The 23,271-nt window shown below is 39.7% G+C and overlaps 1 protein-coding gene across 1 annotated transcript in view; it reads left to right on the top strand.

Annotated features, from left to right (window-relative positions):
• Positions 1-6,641: 6,641 nt before the first annotated feature.
• Positions 6,642-23,271, top strand: part of PPP1R36 (protein phosphatase 1 regulatory subunit 36) — a 124,702-nt gene continuing 108,072 nt past the window's right edge. The window contains exons 1-5 of the mRNA XM_053689057.1: positions 6,642-6,777; positions 8,693-8,757; positions 8,848-8,934; positions 17,741-17,856; positions 19,576-19,642. Of these exons, the coding sequence (XP_053545032.1) occupies positions 6,769-6,777; positions 8,693-8,757; positions 8,848-8,934; positions 17,741-17,856; positions 19,576-19,642 (344 nt within the window). The 5' untranslated portion in view covers positions 6,642-6,768. The remainder of the gene's footprint in view (positions 6,778-8,692; positions 8,758-8,847; positions 8,935-17,740; positions 17,857-19,575; positions 19,643-23,271) is intronic.

Raw genomic sequence — 23,271 nt, 5'->3', positions numbered from 1 at the left:
TTTATAAGTATAAGTATGTGTATGTGTGTATACATGTGTTTATAAGTATAAGTATGTGTATGCATGTATACATGTGTTTATAAGTATAAGTATGTGTATGTGTGTATACATGTGTTTATAAGTATAAGTATGTATATATGTGTTTATAAGTATAAGTATGTGTATATGTGTATACATGTGTTTATAAGTATGTGTATGTATGTATATATGTGTTTATAAGTATAAGTATGTGTATATGTGTATACATGTGTTTATAAGTATAAGTATGTGTATATGTGTTTATAAGTATAAGTATGTGTATGTGTGTATACATGTGTTTATAAGTATAAGTATGTGTATGTATGTATATATGTGTATACATGTGTTTATAAGTATAAGTATGTGTATGTATGTATATATGTGTTTATAAGTATAAGTATGTGTATATGTGTATATATGTGTTTATAAGTATAAGTATGTGTATATGTGTATACATGTGTTTATAAGTATAAGTATGTGTATGTATGTATATATGTGTATACATGTGTTTATAAGTATAAGTATGTGTATGTATGTATACATGTGTTTATAAGTATAAGTATGTGTATGTATGTATATGTGTATACATGTGTTTATAAGTATAAGTATGTGTATGTATGTATATATGTGTTTATAAGTATAAGTATGTGTATGTATGTATATATGTGTATACATGTGTTTATAAGTATAAGTATGTGTATGTATGTATATATGTGTTTATAAGTATAAGTATGTGTATGTATGTGTATATGTGTTTATAAGTATAAGTATGTGTATGTGTGTATACATGTGTTTATAAGTATAAGTATGTGTATGTATGTATATATGTGTATACATGTGTTTATAAGTATAAGTATGTGTATGTATGTATATATGTGTTTATAAGTATAAGTATGTGTATATGTGTATATATGTGTTTATAAGTATAAGTATGTGTATATGTGTATACATGTGTTTATAAGTATAAGTATGTGTATGTATGTATATATGTGTTTATAAGTATAAGTATGTGTATATGTTTATACATGTGTTTATAAGTATAAGTATGTGTATATGTGTTTATAAGTATAAGTATGTGTATGTGTGTATACATGTGTTTATAAGTATAAGTATGTGTATGTGTGTATACATGTGTTTATAAGTATAAGTATGTGTATGCATGTATATATGTGTTTATAAGTATAAGTATGTGTATGCATGTATACATGTGTTTATAAGTATAAGTATGTGTATGTGTGTATACGTGTTTATAAGTATAAGTATGTGTATGTGTGTATACATGTGTTTATAAGTATAAGTATGTGTATGTGTGTATACATGTGTTTATAAGTATAAGTATGTGTATGCATGTATACATGTGTTTATAAGTATAAGTATGTGTATGTGTGTATACATGTGTTTATAAGTATAAGTATGTGTATGTGTGTATACATGTGTTTATAAGTATAAGTATGTGTATGCATGTATACATGTGTTTATAAGTATAAGTATGTGTATGTGTGTATACATGTGTTTATAAGTATAAGTATGTGTATGTGTGTATACATGTGTTTATAAGTATAAGTATGTGTATGCATGTATATGTGTTTATAAGTATAAGTATGTGTATGTGTGTATACATGTGTTTATAAGTATGTATATATGTGTTTATAAGTATAAGTATGTGTGTGTATGTATGTATATATGTGTTTATAAGTACAGGGAGTGCAGAATTATTAGGCAAGTTGTATTTTTGAGGATTAATTTTATTATTGAACAACAACCATGTTCTCAATGAACCCAAAAAACTCATTAATATCAAAGCTGAATAGTTTTGGAAGTAGTTTTTAGTTTGTTTTTAGTTATAGCTATTTTAGGGGGATATCTGTGTGTGCAGGTGACTATTACTGTGCATAATTATTAGGCAACTTAACAAAAAACAAATATATACCCATTTCAATTATTTATTTTTACCAGTGAAACCAATATAACATCTCAACATTCACAAATATACATTTCTGACATTCAAAAACAAAACAAAAACAAATCAGTGACCAATATAGCCACCTTTCTTTGCAAGGACACTCAAAAGCCTGCCATCCATGAATTCTGTCAGTGTTTTGATCTGTTCACCATCAACATTGCGTGCAGCAGCAACCACAGCCTCCCAGACACTGTTCAGAGAGGTGTACTGTTTTCCCTCCTTGTAAATCTCACATTTGATGATGGACCACAGGTTCTCAATGGGGTTCAGATCAGGTGAACAAGGAGGCCATGTCATTAGATTTTCTTCTTTTATACCCTTTCTTGCCAGCCACGCTGTGGAGTACTTGGACGCGTGTGATGGAGCATTGTCCTGCAATAAAATCATGTTATTCTTGAAGGATGCAGACTTCTTCCTGTACCACTGCTTGAAGAAGGTGTCTTCCAGAAACTGGCAGTAGGACTGGGAGTTGAGCTTGACTCCATCCTCAACCCGAAAGGCCCCACAAGCTCATCTTTGATGATACCAGCCAAAACCAGTACTCCACCTCCACCTTGCTGGCGTCTGAGTCGGACTGGAGCTCTCTGCCCTTTACCAATCCAGCCACAGGCCCATCCATCTGGCCCATCAAGACTCACTCTCATTTCATCAGTCCATAAAACCTTAGAAAAATCAGTCTTGAGATATTTCTTGGCCCAGTCTTGACGTTTCAGCTTGTGTGTCTTGTTCAGTGGTGGTCTTCTTTCAGCCTTTCTTACCTTGGCCATGTCTCTGAGTATTGCACACCTTGTGCTTTTGGGCACTCCAGTGATGTTGCAGCTCTGAAATATGGCCAAACTGGTGGCAAGTGGCATCTTGGCAGCTGCACGCTTGACTTTTCTCAGTTCATGGGCAGTTATTTTGCGCCTTGGTTTTTCCACACGCTTCTTGCGACCCTGTTGACTATTTTGAATGAAACGCTTGATTGTTCGATGATCACGCTTCAGAAGCTTCGCAATTTTAAGAGTGCTGCATCCCTCTGCAAGATATCTCACTATTTTTGACTTTTCTGAGCCTGTCAAGTCCTTCTTTTAACCTATTTTGCCAAAGGAAAGGAAGTTGCCTAATAATTATGCACACCTGATATAGGGTGTTGATGTTATTAGACCACACCCCTTCTCATTACAGAGATGCACATCACCTAATATGCTTAATTGGTAGTAGGCTTTCGAGCCTATACAGCTTGGAGTAAGACAACATGCATAAAGAGGATGATGTGGTCAAAATACTAATTTGCCTAATAATTCTGCACTCCCTGTATAAGTATGTGTATATGTGTATACATGTGTTTATAAGTATAAGTATGTGTATGTATGTATATATGTGTTTATAAGTATAAGTATGTATATATGTGTTTATAAGTATAAGTATGTGTATATGTGTATACATGTGTTTATAAGTATAAGTATGTGTATGTATGTATATATGTGTTTATAAGTATAAGTATGTGTATATGTGTATACATGTGTTTATAAGTATAAGTATGTGTATATGTGTTTATAAGTATAAGTATGTGTATGTGTGTATACATGTGTTTATAAGTATAAGTATGTATATATGTGTTTATAAGTATAAGTATGTGTATATGTTTATACATGTGTTTATAAGTATAAGTATGTGTATGTATGTATATATGTGTTTATAAGTATAAGTATGTATATATGTGTTTATAAGTATAAGTATGTGTATATGTGTATACATGTGTTTATAAGTATAAGTATGTGTATGTATGTATATATGTGTTTATAAGTATAAGTATGTGTATATGTGTTTATAAGTATAAGTATGTGTATGTGTGTATACATGTGTTTATAAGTATAAGTATGTGTATATGTGTATACATGTGTTTATAAGTATAAGTATGTGTATGTGTGTATACATGTGTTTATAAGTATGTATATATGTGTTTATAAGTATAAGTATGTGTGTGTATGTATGTATATATGTGTTTATAAGTACAGGGAGTGCAGAATTATTAGGCAAGTTGTATTTTTGAGGATTAATTTTATTATTGAACAACAACCATGTTCTCAATGAACCCAAAAAACTCATTAATATCAAAGCTGAATAGTTTTGGAAGTAGTTTTTAGTTTGTTTTTAGTTATAGCTATTTTAGGGGGATATCTGTGTGTGCAGGTGACTATTACTGTGCATAATTATTAGGCAACTTAACAAAAAACAAATATATACCCATTTCAATTATTTATTTTTACCAGTGAAACCAATATAACATCTCAACATTCACAAATATACATTTCTGACATTCAAAAACAAAACAAAAACAAATCAGTGACCAATATAGCCACCTTTCTTTGCAAGGACACTCAAAAGCCTGCCATCCATGAATTCTGTCAGTGTTTTGATCTGTTCACCATCAACATTGCGTGCAGCAGCAACCACAGCCTCCCAGACACTGTTCAGAGAGGTGTACTGTTTTCCCTCCTTGTAAATCTCACATTTGATGATGGACCACAGGTTCTCAATGGGGTTCAGATCAGGTGAACAAGGAGGCCATGTCGTTAGATTTTCTTCTTTTATACCCTTTCTTGCCAGCCACGCTGTGGAGTACTTGGACGCGTGTGATGGAGCATTGTCCTGCAAGAAAATCATGTTATTCTTGAAGGATGCAGACTTCTTCCTGTACCACTGCTTGAAGAAGGTGTCTTCCAGAAACTGGCAGTAGGACTGGGAGTTGAGCTTGACTCCATCCTCAACCCGAAAGGCCCCACAAGCTCATCTTTGATGATACCAGCCAAAACCAGTACTCCACCTCCACCTTGCTGGCGTCTGAGTCGGACTGGAGCTCTCTGCCCTTTACCAATCCAGCCACAGGCCCATCCATCTGGCCCATCAAGACTCACTCTCATTTCATCAGTCCATAAAACCTTAGAAAAATCAGTCTTGAGATATTTCTTGGCCCAGTCTTGACGTTTCAGCTTGTGTGTCTTGTTCAGTGGTGGTCTTCTTTCAGCCTTTCTTACCTTGGCCATGTCTCTGAGTATTGCACACCTTGTGCTTTTGGGCACTCCAGTGATGTTGCAGCTCTGAAATATGGCCAAACTGGTGGCAAGTGGCATCTTGGCAGCTGCACGCTTGACTTTTCTCAGTTCATGGGCAGTTATTTTGCGCCTTGGTTTTTCCACACGCTTCTTGCGACCCTGTTGACTATTTTGAATGAAACGCTTGATTGTTCGATGATCACGCTTCAGAAGCTTCGCAATTTTAAGAGTGCTGCATCCCTCTGCAAGATATCTCACTATTTTTGACTTTTCTGAGCCTGTCAAGTCCTTCTTTTAACCTATTTTGCCAAAGGAAAGGAAGTTGCCTAATAATTATGCACACCTGATATAGGGTGTTGATGTTATTAGACCACACCCCTTCTCATTACAGAGATGCACATCACCTAATATGCTTAATTGGTAGTAGGCTTTCGAGCCTATACAGCTTGGAGTAAGACAACATGCATAAAGAGGATGATGTGGTCAAAATACTAATTTGCCTAATAATTCTGCACTCCCTGTATAAGTATGTGTATATGTGTATACATGTGTTTATAAGTATAAGTATGTGTATGTATGTATATATGTGTTTATAAGTATAAGTATGTATATATGTGTTTATAAGTATAAGTATGTGTATATGTGTATACATGTGTTTATAAGTATAAGTATGTGTATGTATGTATATATGTGTTTATAAGTATAAGTATGTGTATATGTGTATACATGTGTTTATAAGTATAAGTATGTGTATATGTGTTTATAAGTATAAGTATGTGTATGTGTGTATACATGTGTTTATAAGTATAAGTATGTATATATGTGTTTATAAGTATAAGTATGTGTATATGTTTATACATGTGTTTATAAGTATAAGTATGTGTATGTATGTATATATGTGTTTATAAGTATAAGTATGTATATATGTGTTTATAAGTATAAGTATGTGTATATGTGTATACATGTGTTTATAAGTATAAGTATGTGTATGTATGTATATATGTGTTTATAAGTATAAGTATGTGTATATGTGTTTATAAGTATAAGTATGTGTATGTGTGTATACATGTGTTTATAAGTATAAGTATGTGTATATGTGTATACATGTGTTTATAAGTATAAGTATGTGTATGTGTGTATACATGTGTTTATAAGTATAAGTATGTGTATGTGTGTATACATGTGTTTATAAGTATAAGTATGTGTATATGTGTATACATGTGTTTATAAATATAAGTATGTGTATGTGTGTATACATGTGTTTATAAGTATAAGTATGTGTATGTGTGTATACATGTGTTTATAAGTTTAAGTATGTGTATATGTGTTTATAAGTATAAGTATGTGTATATGTGTTTATAAGTATAAGTATATATATATATATGTGTTTATAAGTATAAGTATGTGTTAGTATGTATACATGTGTTTATAAGTATAAGTATGTATATATGTGTTTATAAGTATAAATATGTATATATGTGTTTATAAGTATAAGTATGTGCACACATACATATCACATATATAGAAATATTATGTATATACTTTTAAACCATTTGAGTGTGTGATGTTATTAGGCTCCCCCTGTAGTCACATTACTTCTGTCACTCAGGCGCCATGTGACAATGCAGGAGCTGCCAGGGCGGTGCTGTTGTGTGGTTTCCTGGGCAACAGCAGCGTCACTGTAAACAGTACAAGAAAGGTGAATAGTGCTCCTCAGCCAGCACAGTGTGGTGTGACTACATCCTCTGCATGGATCAAGTGAGTAACACAGACATGTACATATAACCACACCAACACTCACACACACACACACATATAACCACACCAACACTCACACACACACACACATATAACCACACACTCACACACACATATAACCACACACTCACACACATATAACCACACACTCACACACATACACACATATAACCACACACTCACACACACATATAACCACACACTCACACACATACACACACACATATAACCACACACTCACACACACATATAACCACACACTCACACACACATATAACCAACACTCACACACACATATAACCACACACTCACACACACACACACACATATAACCACACACTCACACACACACTCACACACACATATAACCACACACACTCACACACACATATAACCAACACTCACACACACATATAACCACACACTCACACACACACACACATATAACCACACACTCACACACACACTCACACACACATATAACCACACACACACACACACACACATATAACCACACACTCACACACACATATAACCACACACTCACACACACACACATATAACCACACACTCACACACACACACATATAACCACACACTCACACACACATATAACCACACACTCACACACATACACACACACACACACACATATAACCACACACTCTCACACACATATAACCACACACTCACATACACACACATATAACCACACACTCACACACACAGACACACACATATACCACACACTCACATGCACACATACATATAACCACACCAACACTCACACACACACACATATAACCACACACTCACATATATAACCACACACACTCCCACACACACACACACACACACACACACACACATATAACCACATACTCACATGCACACACACATATAACCACACCAACACCCACACACACACACATATATAACCACACACTCACATGCACACACAAATATAACCACACCAACACACACACACATATAACCACACACTCACATGCACACACAAATATAACCACACCAACACACACACACACATATAATTACACACTCACATGCACACACAAATATAACCACGCGAGCACACACACACGCACATAGAACCACACAACTACTCACATGCGCACATGCTTATATAACCACACTAACTCTCACACACACACACATATATAATTACACACTCACATGTACACACAAATATAACCACACCAACACACACACACATATAATTACACACTCACATGCACACACAAATATAACCACACCAACACACACACATATATAATTACACACTCACATGCACACACACATATAACAACATGAGCACTCACACACACACACATATTTAGTGGCAGAGATGTGGGAGGCCAGAAGTTTAGGGGTTAATAACTTTATTATAGTGGCGGCGATGTCGGGGAGTGGCGGATTAGGGGTTAATAACTTTTATTAGTGGCGGCAATGTTGCGGGCGGCGGATTAGGGGTTTATGTTAGGGTGTTAGGTTTAAATTTAACTTTCTTTTCCCCATATACATCAATGGGGTTGTGTTACGGCGATCGCCATTCCGCACTTACGGTGTTAGTTTTTTTTCTAACACTCTCTCCCCATTGATGTTTATGGGGGAAAGTGTGCACGAGCACGTATTCTCAGCCCTTGGCTTTTGTGCGGTATGGAGCTTATCGCCACCATATCACATGCACAAGGAGGCTTTTTAGAAACTCGTAATGGCAGCGCTATGGGGGTGAAATAACGCAACTTTTGTTGCTTTTGTTTCGCACCCTGTTTAGCGCAAAACTCGTAATCTAGGTGATAGAGTTTGCTTGCAACTTTGTTGCCCTGACTGGTAACAATAGGAATATTTTTGTACCTCTGATAAAACTAATTATAATACAATTTATCCCGTGCAGATAACAAAACCTATACCCGGGCAGTGGTATTGGAAAGAAGAAAGTAAATCACTTGAATTCTCAAGGTAAATGAGGTTTATACCCTTTGTATTCAGACCCTTTGTATTCAGACACCATAGTGCAGTCGTTTCATTTATCATTCTTCTCTATTCTAGCAACAATGCGTATTCGGACAGCAAGGACAGGTCTAGGAAGGGTCGAGGAATTCATTTCCAGGAATATGGGAAAAAAGCGGCAGAGAGGTACAGTATAGAACTGGCACCGCAGCTGCCTATGGAGGCCTGAAAACAACTGTAGCATAGAACAGTGTGCGCTCTGCATGGCCGTAGGAAACAAAACAACTGTAGCATAGAACAGTGTGCGCTCTGCATGGCCGTAGGAAACAAAATAACTGTAGCATAGAACAGTGTGCGTTCTGCATGGCCGTAGGAAACAAAACAACTGTAGCATAGAACAGTGTGCGCTCTGCATGGCCGTAGGAAACAAAACAACTGTAGCATAGAACAGTGTGCGCTCTGCATGGCCGTAGGAAACAAAACAACTGTAGCATAGAACAGTGTGCGCTCTGCATGGCCGTAGGAAACAAACAACTGTAGCATAGACCAGTGTGCGCTCTGCATGGCCGTAGGAAACAAAAACAACTGTAGCATAGAACAGTGTGCGCTCTGCATGGCCGTAGGAAACAAAACAACTGTAGCATAGAACAGTGTGCGCTCTGCATGGCCGTAGGAAACCAAACAACTGTAGCATAGAACAGTGTGCGCTCTGCATGGCCGTAGGAAACAAAACAACTGTAGCATAGAACAGTGTGCGCTCTGCATGGCCGTAGGAAACAAAACAACTGTAGCATAGACAGTGTGCAGTGTGCGCTCTGCATGGCCGTAGGAAACAAAACAACTGTAGCATAGAACAGTGTGCGCTCTGCATGGCCGTAGGAAACAAAACAACTGTAGCATAGAACAGTGTGCGCTCTGCATGGCCGTAGGAAACAAAACAACTGTAGCATAGAACAGTGTGCGCTCTGCATGGCCGTAGGAAACAAAACAACTGTAGCATAGAACAGTGTGCGCTCTGCATGGCCGTAGGAAACAAAACAACTGTAGCATAGAACAGTGTGCGCTCTGCATGGCCGTAGGAAACAAAACAACTGTAGCATAGAACAGTGTGCGCTCTGCATGGCCGTAGGAAACAAAACAACTGTAGCATAGAACAGTGTGCGCTCTGCATGGCCGTAGGAAACAAAACAACTGTAGCATAGAACAGTGTGCGCTCTGCATGGCCGTAGGAAACAAAACAACTGTAGCATAGAACAGTGTGCGCTCTGCATGGCCGTAGGAAACAAAACAACTGTAGCATAGAACAGTGTGCGCTCTGCATGGCCGTAGGAAACAAAACAACTGTAGCATAGAACAGTGTGCGCTCTGCATGGCCGTAGGAAACAAAACAACTGTAGCATAGAACAGTGTGCGCTCTGCATGGCTGTAGGAAACAAAACAACTGTAGCATAGAACAGTGTGCGGCTCTGCATGGCCGTAGGAAACAAAACAACTGTAGCATAGAACAGTGTGCGCTCCTGCATGGCCGTAGGAAACAAAACAACTGTAGCATAGAACAGTGTGCGCTCTGCATGGCCGTAGGAAACAAAACAACTGTAGCATAGAACAGTGTGCGCTCTGCATGGCCGTAGGAAACAAAACAACTGTAGCATAGAACAGTGTGTGCTCTGCATGGCCGTAGGAAACAAAACAACTGTAGCATAGAACAGTGTGCGCTCTGCATGGCCGTAGGAAACAAAACAACTGTAGCATAGAACAGTGTGCGCTCTGCATGGCCGTAGGAAACAAAATAACTGTAGCATAGAACAGTGTGCGCTCTGCATGGCCGTAGGAAACAAAACAACTGTAGCATAGAACAGTGTGCGCTCTGCATGGCCGTAGGAAACAAAACAACTGTAGCATAGAACAGTGTGCGCTCTGCATGGCCGTAGGAAACAAAACAACTGTAGCATAGAACAGTGTGCGCTCTGCATGGCCGTAGGAAACAAAACAACTGTAGCATAGAACAGTGTGCGCTCTGCATGGCCGTAGGAAACAAAACAACTGTAGCATAGAACAGTGTGCGCTCTGCATGGCCGTAGGAAACAAAACAACTGTAGCATAGAACAGTGTGCGCTCTGCATGGCCGTAGGAAACAAAACAACTGTAGCATAGAACAGTGTGCGCTCTGCATGGCCGTAGGAAACAAAACAACTGTAGCATAGAACAGTGTGCGCTCTGCATGGCCGTAGGAAACAAAACAACTGTAGCATAGAACAGTGTGCGCTCTGCATGGCCGTAGGAAACAAAACAACTGTAGCATAGAACAGTGTGCGCTCTGGATGGCCGTAGGAAACAAAACAACTGTAGCATAGAACAGTGTGCGCTCTGCATGGCCGTAGGAAACAAAACAACTGTAGCATAGAACAGTGTGCGCTCTGCATGGCCGTAGGAAACAAAACAACTGTAGCATAGAACAGTGTGCGCTCTGCATGGCCGTAGGAAACAAAATAACTGTAGCATAGAACAGTGTGCGTTCTGCATGGCCGTAGGAAACAAAACAACTGTAGCATAGAACAGTGTGCGCTCTGCATGGCCGTAGGAAACAAAACAACTGTAGCATAGAACAGTGTGCGCTCTGCATGGCCGTAGGAAACAAAACAACTGTAGCATAGAACAGTGTGCGCTCTGCATGGCCGTAGGAAACAAAACAACTGTAGCATAGAACAGTGTGCGCTCTGCATGGCCGTAGGAAACAAAACAACTGTAGCATAGAACAGTGTGCGCTCTGCATGGCCGTAGGAAACAAAACAACTGTAGCATAGAACAGTGTGCGCTCTGCATGGCCGTAGGAAACAAAACAACTGTAGCATAGAACAGTGTGTGCTCTGCATGGCCGTAGGAAACAAAACAACTGTAGCATAGAACAGTGTGCGCTCTGCATGGCCGTAGGAAACAAAACAACTGTAGCATAGAACAGTGTGCGCTCTGCATGGCCGTAGGAAACAAAACAACTGTAGCATAGAACAGTGTGCGCTCTGCATGGCCGTAGGAAACAAAACAACTGTAGCATAGAACAGTGTGCGCTCTGCATGGCCGTAGGAAACAAAACAACTGTAGCATAGAACAGTGTGCGCTCTGCATGGCCGTAGGAAACAAAACAACTGTAGCATAGAACAGTGTGCGCTCTGCATGGCCGTAGGAAACAAAACAACTGTAGCATAGAACAGTGTGCGCTCTGCATGGCCGTAGGAAACAAAACAACTGTAGCATAGAACAGTGTGCGCTCTGCATGGCCGTAGGAAACAAAACAACTGTAGCATAGAACAGTGTGCGCTCTGCATGGCCGTAGGAAACAAAACAACTGTAGCATAGAACAGTGTGCGCTCTGCATGGCCGTAGGAAACAAAACAACTGTAGCATAGAACAGTGTGCGCTCTGCATGGCCGTAGGAAACAAAACAACTGTAGCATAGAACAGTGTGCGCTCTGCATGGCCGTAGGAAACAAAACAACTGTAGCATAGAACAGTGTGCGCTCTGCATGGCCGTAGGAAACAAAACAACTGTAGCATAGAACAGTGTGCGCTCTGCATGGCCGTAGGAAACAAAACAACTGTAGCATAGAACAGTGTGCGCTCTGCATGGCCGTAGGAAACAAAACAACTGTAGCATAGAACAGTGTGCGCTCTGCATGGCCGTAGGAAACAAAACAACTGTAGCATAGAACAGTGTGCGCTCTGCATGGCCGTAGGAAACAAAACAACTGTAGCATAGAACAGTGTGCGCTCTGCATGGCCGTAGGAAACAAAACAACTGTAGCATAGAACAGTGTGCGCTCTGCATGGCCGTAGGAAACAAAACAACTGTAGCATAGAACAGTGTGCGGCTCTGCATGGCCGTAGGAAACAAAACAACTGTAGCATAGAACAGTGTGCGCTCTGCATGGCCGTAGGAAACAAAACAACTGTAGCATAGAACAGTGTGTGCTCTGCATGGCCGTAGGAAACAAAACAACTGTAGCATAGAACAGTGTGTGCTCTGCATGGCCGTAGGAAACAAAACAACTGTAGCATAGAACAGTGTGCGCTCTGCATGGCCGTAGGAAACAAAACAACTGTAGCATAGAACAGTGTGCGCTCTGCATGGCCGTAGGAAACAAAACAACTGTAGCATAGAACAGTGTGTGCTCTGCATGGCCGTAGGAAACAAAACAACTGTAGCATAGAACAGTGTGCGCTCTGCATGGCCGTAGGAAACAAAACAACTGTAGCATAGAACAGTGTGCGCTCTGCATGGCTGTAGGAAACAAAACAACTGTAGCATAGAACAGTGTGCGCTCTGCATGGCCGTAGGAAACAAAACAACTGTAGCATAGAACAGTGTGCGCTCTGCATGGCCGTAGGAAACAAAACAAATGTAGCATAGAACAGTGTGCGCTCTGCATGGCCGTAGGAAACAAAACAACTGTAGCATAGAACAGTGTGCGCTCTGCATGGCCGTAGGAAACAAAACAACTGTAGCATAGAACAGTGTGCGCTCTGCATGGCCGTAGGAAACAAAAAAACTGTAGCATAGAACAGTGTGCGCTCTGCATGGCCGTACGGAAACAAAACAACTGTAGCATAGAACAGTGTGCGCTCTGCATGGCCGTAGGAAACAAAACAACTGTAGCATAGAACAGTGTGCGCTCTGCATGGCCGTAGGAAACAAAACAACTGTAGCATAGAACAGTGTGCGCTCTGCATGGCCGTAGGAAACAAAACAACTGTAGCATAGAACAGTGTGCGCTCTGCATGGCCGTAGGAAACAAAACAACTGTAGCATAGAACAGTGTGCGCTCTGCATGGCCGTAGGAAACAAAACAAACTGTAGCATAGAACAGTGTGCGCTCTGCATGGCCGTAGGAAACAAAACAACTGTAGCATAGAACAGTGTGTGCTCTGCATGGCCGTAGGAAACAAAACAACTGTAGCATAGAACAGTGTGCGCTCTGCATGGCCGTAGGAAACAAAACAACTGTAGCATAGAACAGTGTGCGCTCTGCATGGCCGTAGGAAACAAAACAACTGTAGCATAGAACAGTGTGCGCTCTGCATGGCCGTAGGAAACAAAACAACTGTAGCATAGAACAGTGTGCGGTCTGCATGGCCGTAGGAAACAAAACAACTGTAGCATAGAACAGTGTGCGCTCTGCATGGCCGTAGGAAACAAAACAACTGTAGCATAGAACAGTGTGCGCTCTGCATGGCCGTAGGAAACAAAACAACTGTAGCATAGAACAGTGTGTGCTCTGCATGGCCATAGGAAACAAAACAACTGTAGCATAGAACAGTGTGCGCTCTGCATGGCCGTAGGAAACAAAACAACTGTAGTATAGAACAGTGTGCGCTCTGCATGGCCGTAGGAAACAAAACAACTGTGGCATAGAACAGTGTGCGTTCTGCATGGCCGTAGGAAACAAAACAACTGTGGCATAGAACAGTGTGCGCTCTGCATGGCCGTAGGAAACAAAACAACTGTAGCATAGAACAGTGTGTGCTCTGCATGGCCGTAGGAAACAAAACAACTGTAGCATAGAACAGTGTGCGCTCTGCATGGCCGTAGGAAACAAAACAACTGTAGCATAGAACAGTGTGCGCTCTGCATGGCCGTAGGAAACAAAACAACTGTAGCATAGAACAGTGTGCGCTCTGCATGGCCTTAGGAAACAAAACAACTGTAGCATAGAACAGTGTGCGCTCTGCATGGCCGTAGGAAACAAAACAACTGTAGCATAGAACAGTGTGCGCTCTGCATGGCCGTAGGAAACAAAACAACTGTAGCATAGAACAGTGTGCGCTCTGCATGGCCGTAGGAAACAAAACAACTGTAGCATAGAACAGTGTGCGCTCTGCATGGCTGTAGGAAACAAAACAACTGTAGCATAGAACAGTGTGCGCTCTGCATGGCCGTAGGAAACAAAACAACTGTAGCATAGAACAGTGTGCGCTCTGCATGGCCGTAGGAAACAAAACAACTGTAGCATAGAACAGTGTGCGCTCTGCATGGCCGTAGGAAACAAAACAACTGTAGCATAGAACAGTGTGCGCTCTGCATGGCCGTAGGAAACAAAACAACTGTAGCATAGAACAGTGTGCGCTCTGCATGGCCGTAGGAAACAAAACAACTGTAGCATAGAACAGTGTGCGCTCTGCATGGCCGTAGGAAACAAAACAACTGTAGCATAGAACAGTGTGCGCTCTGCATGGCCGTAGGAAACAAAACAACTGTAGCATAGAACAGTGTGCGCTCTGCATGGCCGTAGGAAACAAAACAACTGTAGCATAGAACAGTGTGCGCTCTGCATGGCCGTAGGAAACAAAACAACTGTAGCATAGAACAGTGTGCGCTCTGCATGGCCGTAGGAAACAAAACAACTGTAGCATAGAACAGTGTGCGCTCTGCATGGCTGTAGGAAACAAAACAACTGTAGCATAGAACAGTGTGCGCTCTGCATGGCCGTAGGAAACAAAACAACTGTAGCATAGAACAGTGTGCGCTCTGCATGGCCGTAGGAAACAAAACAACTGTAGCATAGAACAGTGTGCGCTCTGCATGGCCGTAGGAAACAAAACAACTGTAGCATAGAACAGTGTGCGCTCTGCATGGCCGTAGGAAACAAAACAACTGTAGCATAGAACAGTGTGCGCTCTGCATGGCCGTAGGAAACAAAACAACTGTAGCATAGAACAGTGTGCGCTCTGCATGGCCGTAGGAAACAAAACAACTGTAGCATAGAACAGTGTGCGCTCTGCATGGCCGTAGGAAACAAAACAACTGTAGCATAGAACAGTGTGCGCTCTGCATGGCCGTAGGAAACAAAACAACTGTAGCATAGAACAGTGTGCGCTCTGCATGGCCGTAGGAAACAAAACAACTGTAGCATAGAACAGTGTGCGCTCTGCATGGCCGTAGGAAACAAAACAACTGTAGCATAGAACAGTATGCGCTCTGCATGGCCGTAGGAAACAAAACAACTGTAGCATAGAACAGTGTGCGCTCTGCATGGCCGTAGGAAACAAAACAACTGTAGCATAGAACAGTGTGCGCTCTGCATGGCCGTAGGAAACAAAACAAATTGGGGGATAACAAATTTTAAATATAAAAATAAAATATATATACTAGAAGTCCCAGCATGCCTCACGGCCAGACGCCTACATCACGGGAGCAGCCTAGAAAGGAACCAGCCGCACCTGGGTACATTTCAGGCGTGGCTGGCAGCAGCAAGCTGCGTATGGTGGGGGTTAGTAGGGTGGCAGTCATGGGTGTTTTGTGACCTCCAGCACTGTGTTAAAGGGACATGAAAACCACAGACAGAGCATCATACATTTGAAAACTACTTTCATTTACTTCTATTATCAATTTTGCTTCATTCTCTTGATACCTTTTCTTGAAGGAGCAGCAAAGCACTTCTGGGAGCTAACTGAACACATCAGTAAGCCAATCACATGAGGCATATATGTGCAGCTAATAATCAGCAGCTAGCTCCCAGCTCCTGAGCCTAAATAGTTATATTGTTCAACAAAGGATACCAAGAGAATGAAACTAATTTAATAAAATTAAAAGTAAATTAGAAAGTTGTTTAATATTTTATGCTCTGACTCTCAAAAGAAAAAAATGTATTTCATGTCCCTTTAAGCAATCCTCCTGCCTAATTTAACGGGGGGATCTCCGCATGATCTGTTCCCCACATGATTTCCTGGGGAAGATGTCCCCCCGGGTCCCTACGCCCATGCTGCTCTGGTACTATACCATGTGTCGCAGGGAAGTTAGTAAATCTTATGCTCATTTAGCTCTCATGATTCAATAAAAAAGAAACACGGGCCCACAAGCTCCCTACAGAGCTTGTTAAATGGGCCCCTTAGCACGTTTCTATGAGAGCATACTGAGGTAGTCTCAAGAGTGTGCACGTGTATGGAGCACTAACTGTATAACATTATTACAGACAATTAGCTACATTACAAGAGAAGCACAAACCCTAACACACAATCTGCTGTTACTAATGGGAAGATTCTATTGTGCAGTTATTCAACCTCTTGGTTGCCATAGAGGTCTACAACACGTTGATGTCCCTGCTGGCAGCCAAGGGGCTGTAAAACATGTTCCTTGTTAGAAAACATATAATTCATATTTAGCTGCCTAAATAAAGTGTTTATATGGCTGTAATGCTGAATGTCTCTGTTGTTGCACAGTAAATGGGTCTCACATATCATTATTAAAACTTAGTAAACAATGTAGTAATGCAGCGAGTAAGGCTAACAGAATGCCTGGATGTATTGGTAGAGGTATTTGCAGCAGAAATAGTAAGGTTCTTATGCCACTTTATATATCATTAGTTAGGCCTCATCTTGAGTATTGTGTGCAGTTCTGGAGGCCATATCTTCAGAAGGATATTAACAAACTTGAATCTGTGCAAAGGAGGCTACCAAAATGGTACATGGTCTAAAAAATAAAATACCAGGATAGGCTCAATGACCTAAATATGTATAGCTTAGAGGAGAGAAGGGAAAGAGGTGATATGATGGTAACTTTCAAGTACATTAAAGGGTTTAGTAAAACTGAGGCTGTGGGTATTTTACATAAAATGGAAAATTCAAGAACAAGGGGTCATGAGCTCAAGCTAAAGGGTAGTAGATTCAGAAGTAATTTGAGGAATCTTCTTTACAGACAGAGTGATTGATTTATGGAATAAACTTCCTCAAGAGGTAGTAGTGACAAACACTGTGAACTAGATAAGTTTATACTGTTAGGTAATATCGGGCAGACTTACTGGGCCTATGGCTCTTATCTGCCGTCAATATCTATGTTTCTATTATCTCCATGTAATATCTATCTGACATATTGACATGTATGTGGCTTCTAGTCTGACATGCCCAGAACAGACTGACACAGCATTCCGGATTCCCAGTAAATGAATGACTTTATAATTGCAGTACTGCTATATACTGTTTATATTTTTATGTTTCCTTCTAGGTATTTACAGACTGGGGCTAAATCCCCTGAGAGAGTGGGGAGCGGCAAGATACTAAAATCCGCCAAGCAGTCAAACAAACGGGAACATGCAAATGTCACACTGGATGACGTGAAACGTAAGTGCAGGTTAACGTACTACAACATCACATGCACACTCATGAGCCTATCTACGTTTTTTTTTTTTTCTTTTACAAAGGATAAAAAGAGCAAAGTTTATAATAGAAATAATTTGGAAAGTTGATTTTTTTAAATTGACATTTTATCTTAATCATCAAAGCCTTTTTTGGGCTTCAGGTCCCTTTTAAGGGACAGTATACACTCATTTTCATATAACTGCATGTAATAGACACTACTATAAATAATAAGATGCACAGATACTGATATAAAAATCCAGTATAAAAACGTACTTAGAAGCTTTCAGTTTAGCTCTGTTGAAAAGGCAGCTGGAACGCCCACTGCAAATGGGAAATAAGACACTCCCCCCTCCCTCTTCTTTTGCATATGAAAAGACCCTTTACACAAACAGGAGCAAGCTGGAGAAGGTAGCTGATGGTATTCAAATAAAACTTTGGGGCTTGGTTAGGAGTCTGAAAATCAGAGCAATGTTCTTTAAAAATAAGCAAAATTATACATTTTTTTAAAAAAACAAACTTTATGGGCTTTATAAATAGATCATCTACAAAACATTTATGCAAAGAAAAAATGAGTGTATAATGGCCCTTTAAATAGAAACATAGAGCACCCCAGACTACCTTTATGTAGCAATTAACTACATTAGTCTGATATCATCTTGCTGTACTTGATCATCAAGTTGTTTGTCATTAAGTTGCTGAAGTTAGCCTGACCAGCGTCTTCCCCACTGCCTTTGTTATGAAAAATACTGCACAAGCACAGTTATTAGCTCAGCAAACAGTTCAGCAAGCTTAGATCAAATTTCTATTAAAATCCTGAACGAACATTATTTGGACCTATGGTCGTTTCAAATTTTATTTTTGATACTATCAATAATTATGCACATTGTATCCCCACCTACACTGAAAATATGAGTAACAAACTTCTTTTAGTTCGTTATAATAGCACTAATTTACCTCTCAGTAGGCAGTAGGAGGGAGAGAAAGATTTTGTATCTGAAATAGCTGATTGTGCTAATTTAACCCTTCAGCCATAATTAGCATTTCAATACCTATTATAGATAACATTACCAGGTTTGCTTTACTTTGTTATGGGCATGTCCTGAAGAACAACACGTGAAGGTTTTAATGAACAAAAATAGCTATTCCAAATACATAAATATTACAGAAGAACAATTCACCATACATGTATTGCTCTGCAGTAGGTATAACAAGTCAATTGTAGCACAATAAGACACATTGTTTATTACAGTATCTTTTTAATGGAATTCTCCTGGCTTTACAATCTGTTGTGCGGACAGATGTAATTATAGACAGTTTGCTACTTCCTTATCTCCTTCCACAAGGTCACCACAAACTATCTAACCCTTCTTAAGGTTTGTCCCTTCACTGATATATACGCAAATATGGTTTTGTCACTCACTGACTGTGCTGTCTTCTCTCCTGTACGAGTCCTAGTGTTCCTAATGAATTGCTTTGTGTCTTGTTGTTGGATTCTCAATATTTCCTTATCCTTGTGTGACTGAACGTGCCTGTGCTTCTTACAAGCTGTCTGTGGTATATAATATACTTACCTGAAAAGAGCCGGAGAGATTCTGTGCTAGATAGATATGTACAAGCCGTGAGGGGACAGAAGGGACAGCAATTACTGCAGAATTACCTGAGAATAGTGTGCATCTTATATATCACATGTTCCCTTTGCAGGTGTTGCACTTAATCTGCTGGAAGACAATGAGCATCTTTATATGACGTCATTTGCCTCAGCTGTAAGGTAAAAATAACATTATACAATGTGTTTTATTTTATTTTCCTACATATATCAGGGCAGCACAGCTGGGAACACACAATGCTAATAATTGCTTTTAATCATTGGCTCCTGGAGATAAATGGTCTGATGTGGTCTAGTCTTTCTCAGAACACTTTATTCTGCGCTTCCACAGTCAGCTTGGGGTTAAAGGGACAGTCTAGGCCAAAATAAACTTTCATGATTCAGATAGGACATGTAATTTTAAACAATTTTCCAATTTACTTTTAGCACCAATTTTGCTTTGTTCTCTTGGTATTCTTAGTTGAAAGCTGAACCTAGGAGGTTCATATGCTAATTTCTTAGACCTTGAAGCCCACCTCTTTCAGATTGCATTTTAACAGTTTTTTACCACTAGAGGGTGTTAGTTCACGTATTTCATATAGATAACACTGTGCTCGTGCACGAGAAGTTATCTGGGAGCAGGCACTGATTGGCTAGACTGCAAGTCTGTCAAAAGAACTGAAAAAAGGGGCAGTTAGCAGAGGCTTAGATACAAGATAATCACAGAGGTTAAAAGTATATTAATATAATTGTGTTGGTCAGGGACGTGCACTCATAGGAGGCAGGGGAGGCAGTGCCTACCCTGCCATATGTGGCCAAAGCTTAATTAAAACAAAAAAAAGTCCCACATTTTTTTTTTTTCACCATTTTCCCCCCATGTAAAGCTATGGAGAGGCAGGTATAGGAACGCTTCTCTCCATTGCAGTACATGGGTCAAAGGAAAAGCTGTGCTGCAGCGCCACCTGTGTTCTGTCAATATATTAGCAGCAAAAATTGGGACCAATAGGAGGCACCCCTCATGATGCCTCCTAGCAAGTGAAGGATATATAGATTAATCATAAGGAGGATGCAGTGAGCAGGGTCATGTGACACAACTGGAAGCTGAGGTAACCTAAGAACAGATGACACCAAGCAGAAGAGTAAAGTAGTATTCTACATCTCTTGTGATTCACAAATTGTGTTCAGATACAGCTCATTAACAGGGGGGACAGTAAGTGAGCAGGGTCATGTGACACAACTGGAAGCTGAGGTAACCTAAGAACAGATGACACCAAGCAGAAGAGTAAATTAGTATTCTACATCTCTTGCGATTCACAAATTGTGTTCAGCTACAGCTCACTAACAGGGGGGACAGTAAGTGAGCATAACCCAAGCAGAAGAGTAAAGTAGTATTCTACATCTCTTGTGATTCACACATTGTGTTCAGATACAGCTCATTAACAGGGGGGGGGGGCAGTAAGTGAGCATAACCTAAGCAGAAGAGTAAAGTAGTATTCTACATCTCTTGTGATTCACAAATTGTGTTCAGATACAGCTCATTAACAGGGGGGGCAGTAAGTGAGCATAACCCAAGCAGAAGAGTAAAGTAGTATTCTACATCTCTCGTGATTCACAAATTGTGTTCAGATACAGATCATTAACAGGGGGGGGGACAGTAAGTGAGCATAACCCAAGCAGAAGAGTAAAGTAGTATTCTACATCTCTTGTGATTCACACATTGTGTTCAGATACAGCTCATTAACAGGGGGGCAGTAAGTGAGCATAACCCAAGCAGAAGAGTAAAGTAGTATTCTACATCTCTTGTGATTCACACATTGTGTTCAGATACAGCTCATTAACAGGGGGGACAGTAAGTGAGCATAACCCAAGCAGAAGAGTAAAGTAGTATTCTATATCTCTTGTGATTCACAAATTGTGTTCAGATACAGCTCATTAACAGGGGGGACAGTAAGTGAGCATAACCCAAGCAGAAGAGTAAAGTAGTATTCTACATCTCTTGTGATTCACACATTGTGTTCAGATACAGCTCATTAACAGGGGGACAGCAAGTGAGCATAACCCAAGCAGAAGAGTAAAGTAGTATTCTATATCTCTTGTGATTCACAAATTGTGTTCAGATACAGCTCATTAACGGGAGGGGACAGTAAGTGAGCATAACCTAAGCAGAAGAGTAAAGTAGTATTCTACATCTCTTGTGATTCACAAATTGTGTACAGATACAGCTCATTAACAGGGGGGGGACAGTAAGTGAGCATAACCCAATACTGACAGGAAGTCAAAGGGTTAATTCAAACTTAAATCCATAATTTAAAACCCAGAGTTTGAAGTTCAGTGTGCAGTGTCCACATTATTTAAACTAAAGTTTTTGACATTGAATATTGCTAAGCCTTCCTTTTTCATGGTTGATTTAATTAGGTACAAACTCCATATATGTTATGTCTGTTCAGTCAGAGGATGCAGTATCTATTTTTATTTTTCTCTGCGTCTCCATTTATTTAAAGACTGCTGTTAACTTGTAATTCACAAATCAATTAAACGCTGTTGCATTGTGTTTTTAATATGTGCTGCTTTTATACAAGTTTATATTAATAAAAGGAGATAATGAGTCATTTAAAAAATATATGTAATTATTGCAGTTGTTAAATGCTTTTAGAAATAATGCCACTGTAAAGTAAATGGTTAAACACATAGTCAAAGGGAGACATTTAAAATTAAACTTTCATGATTGAGGTAATGCATGCTATTTTAATAGACTTTTCTAGTTATTTATATTTTGAAAATTAGCATTAACTGTTACTGGCCCCATGTCAGCAAATCAAATGAGTTTTTGAAAGGAACATGAAAGTCATAATTAAATTTCCATCATTCAGATAGAAATTGCACACAAAAAATAAAAATAAACTTTCTATTTTACTTTTATTATTATGTACTTCATTCTTTTGGTATCCTTTGTTGAAGAGCATACCTAAGTGGGATGTGCACATGCGTTTCTTGAACACCATATTGCAGCAGCTGTGTTGGCAGTATTGATCACTTGTCCTTTGTGTAAAATTTGTATGGTAAATTATTTCTATTTTTACAATACAGTAGTGAGTAGAGAAGAGATTGTGTATCATTCTAATTGCTTAGTAATTGGCACTGTGCCACAGAATTGTGTGAGTGTGTATGTGAGCAGAGTGTGTGTGTGTGTGTCAGTGAGCAGAGTATGTGTGCTTTATTCTCCAGGTAATCAATACATTTCCGATGAGCTGGGGCTTTAGTGCATTGTTTCTCAACCATGGTCCTCAAGTACCCCCAACAGGCCAGGTTTTCATTATAGCTGAATCAGTGCACAGGTGAAAGAATCAGCTAATTAGTAACCCAGTGGCTACTAACTTTCTCTCACCCATCAGCAGATTATTTCACCTGTGCACTGGTTCAGCTATCATTTAAACCTTCCCTGTTGGGGGTACTTGCGGCCCTCTGTATATGTGTTTCTTCTGTGTATCATATCTAGTGCCTCACCAGCCTCTGACCTCACTGCACGTCACTGGTGTTGGTTATGCAAAACTGGGAAATGGGTAATAAAGGGATTATCTATCTTTTAAAACAATAAAAATTATGGTGTAGACTGTCCCTTTAATCTATTAAATATTCACACAACAATAAGTCAATGGCACCTTTTATTCCTAGTAACAAAGGAATATGCACTTATAATATCACAACAATGTCCTCCGTAGCAGAACCTCAAGAAAAGAACAGACACACATAGTGCAACACTGTATCAAATAAGGCAGAGTGGTCTAGGACCACTCACATACTGTACATAACAG

This window comes from Bombina bombina, chromosome 1 (assembly GCF_027579735.1).
Source record: "Bombina bombina isolate aBomBom1 chromosome 1, aBomBom1.pri, whole genome shotgun sequence".
In the NCBI taxonomy this organism is placed as follows: domain Eukaryota; kingdom Metazoa; phylum Chordata; class Amphibia; order Anura; family Bombinatoridae; genus Bombina; species Bombina bombina.
This window is presented reverse-complemented; position numbering and strand designations above follow the sequence as displayed.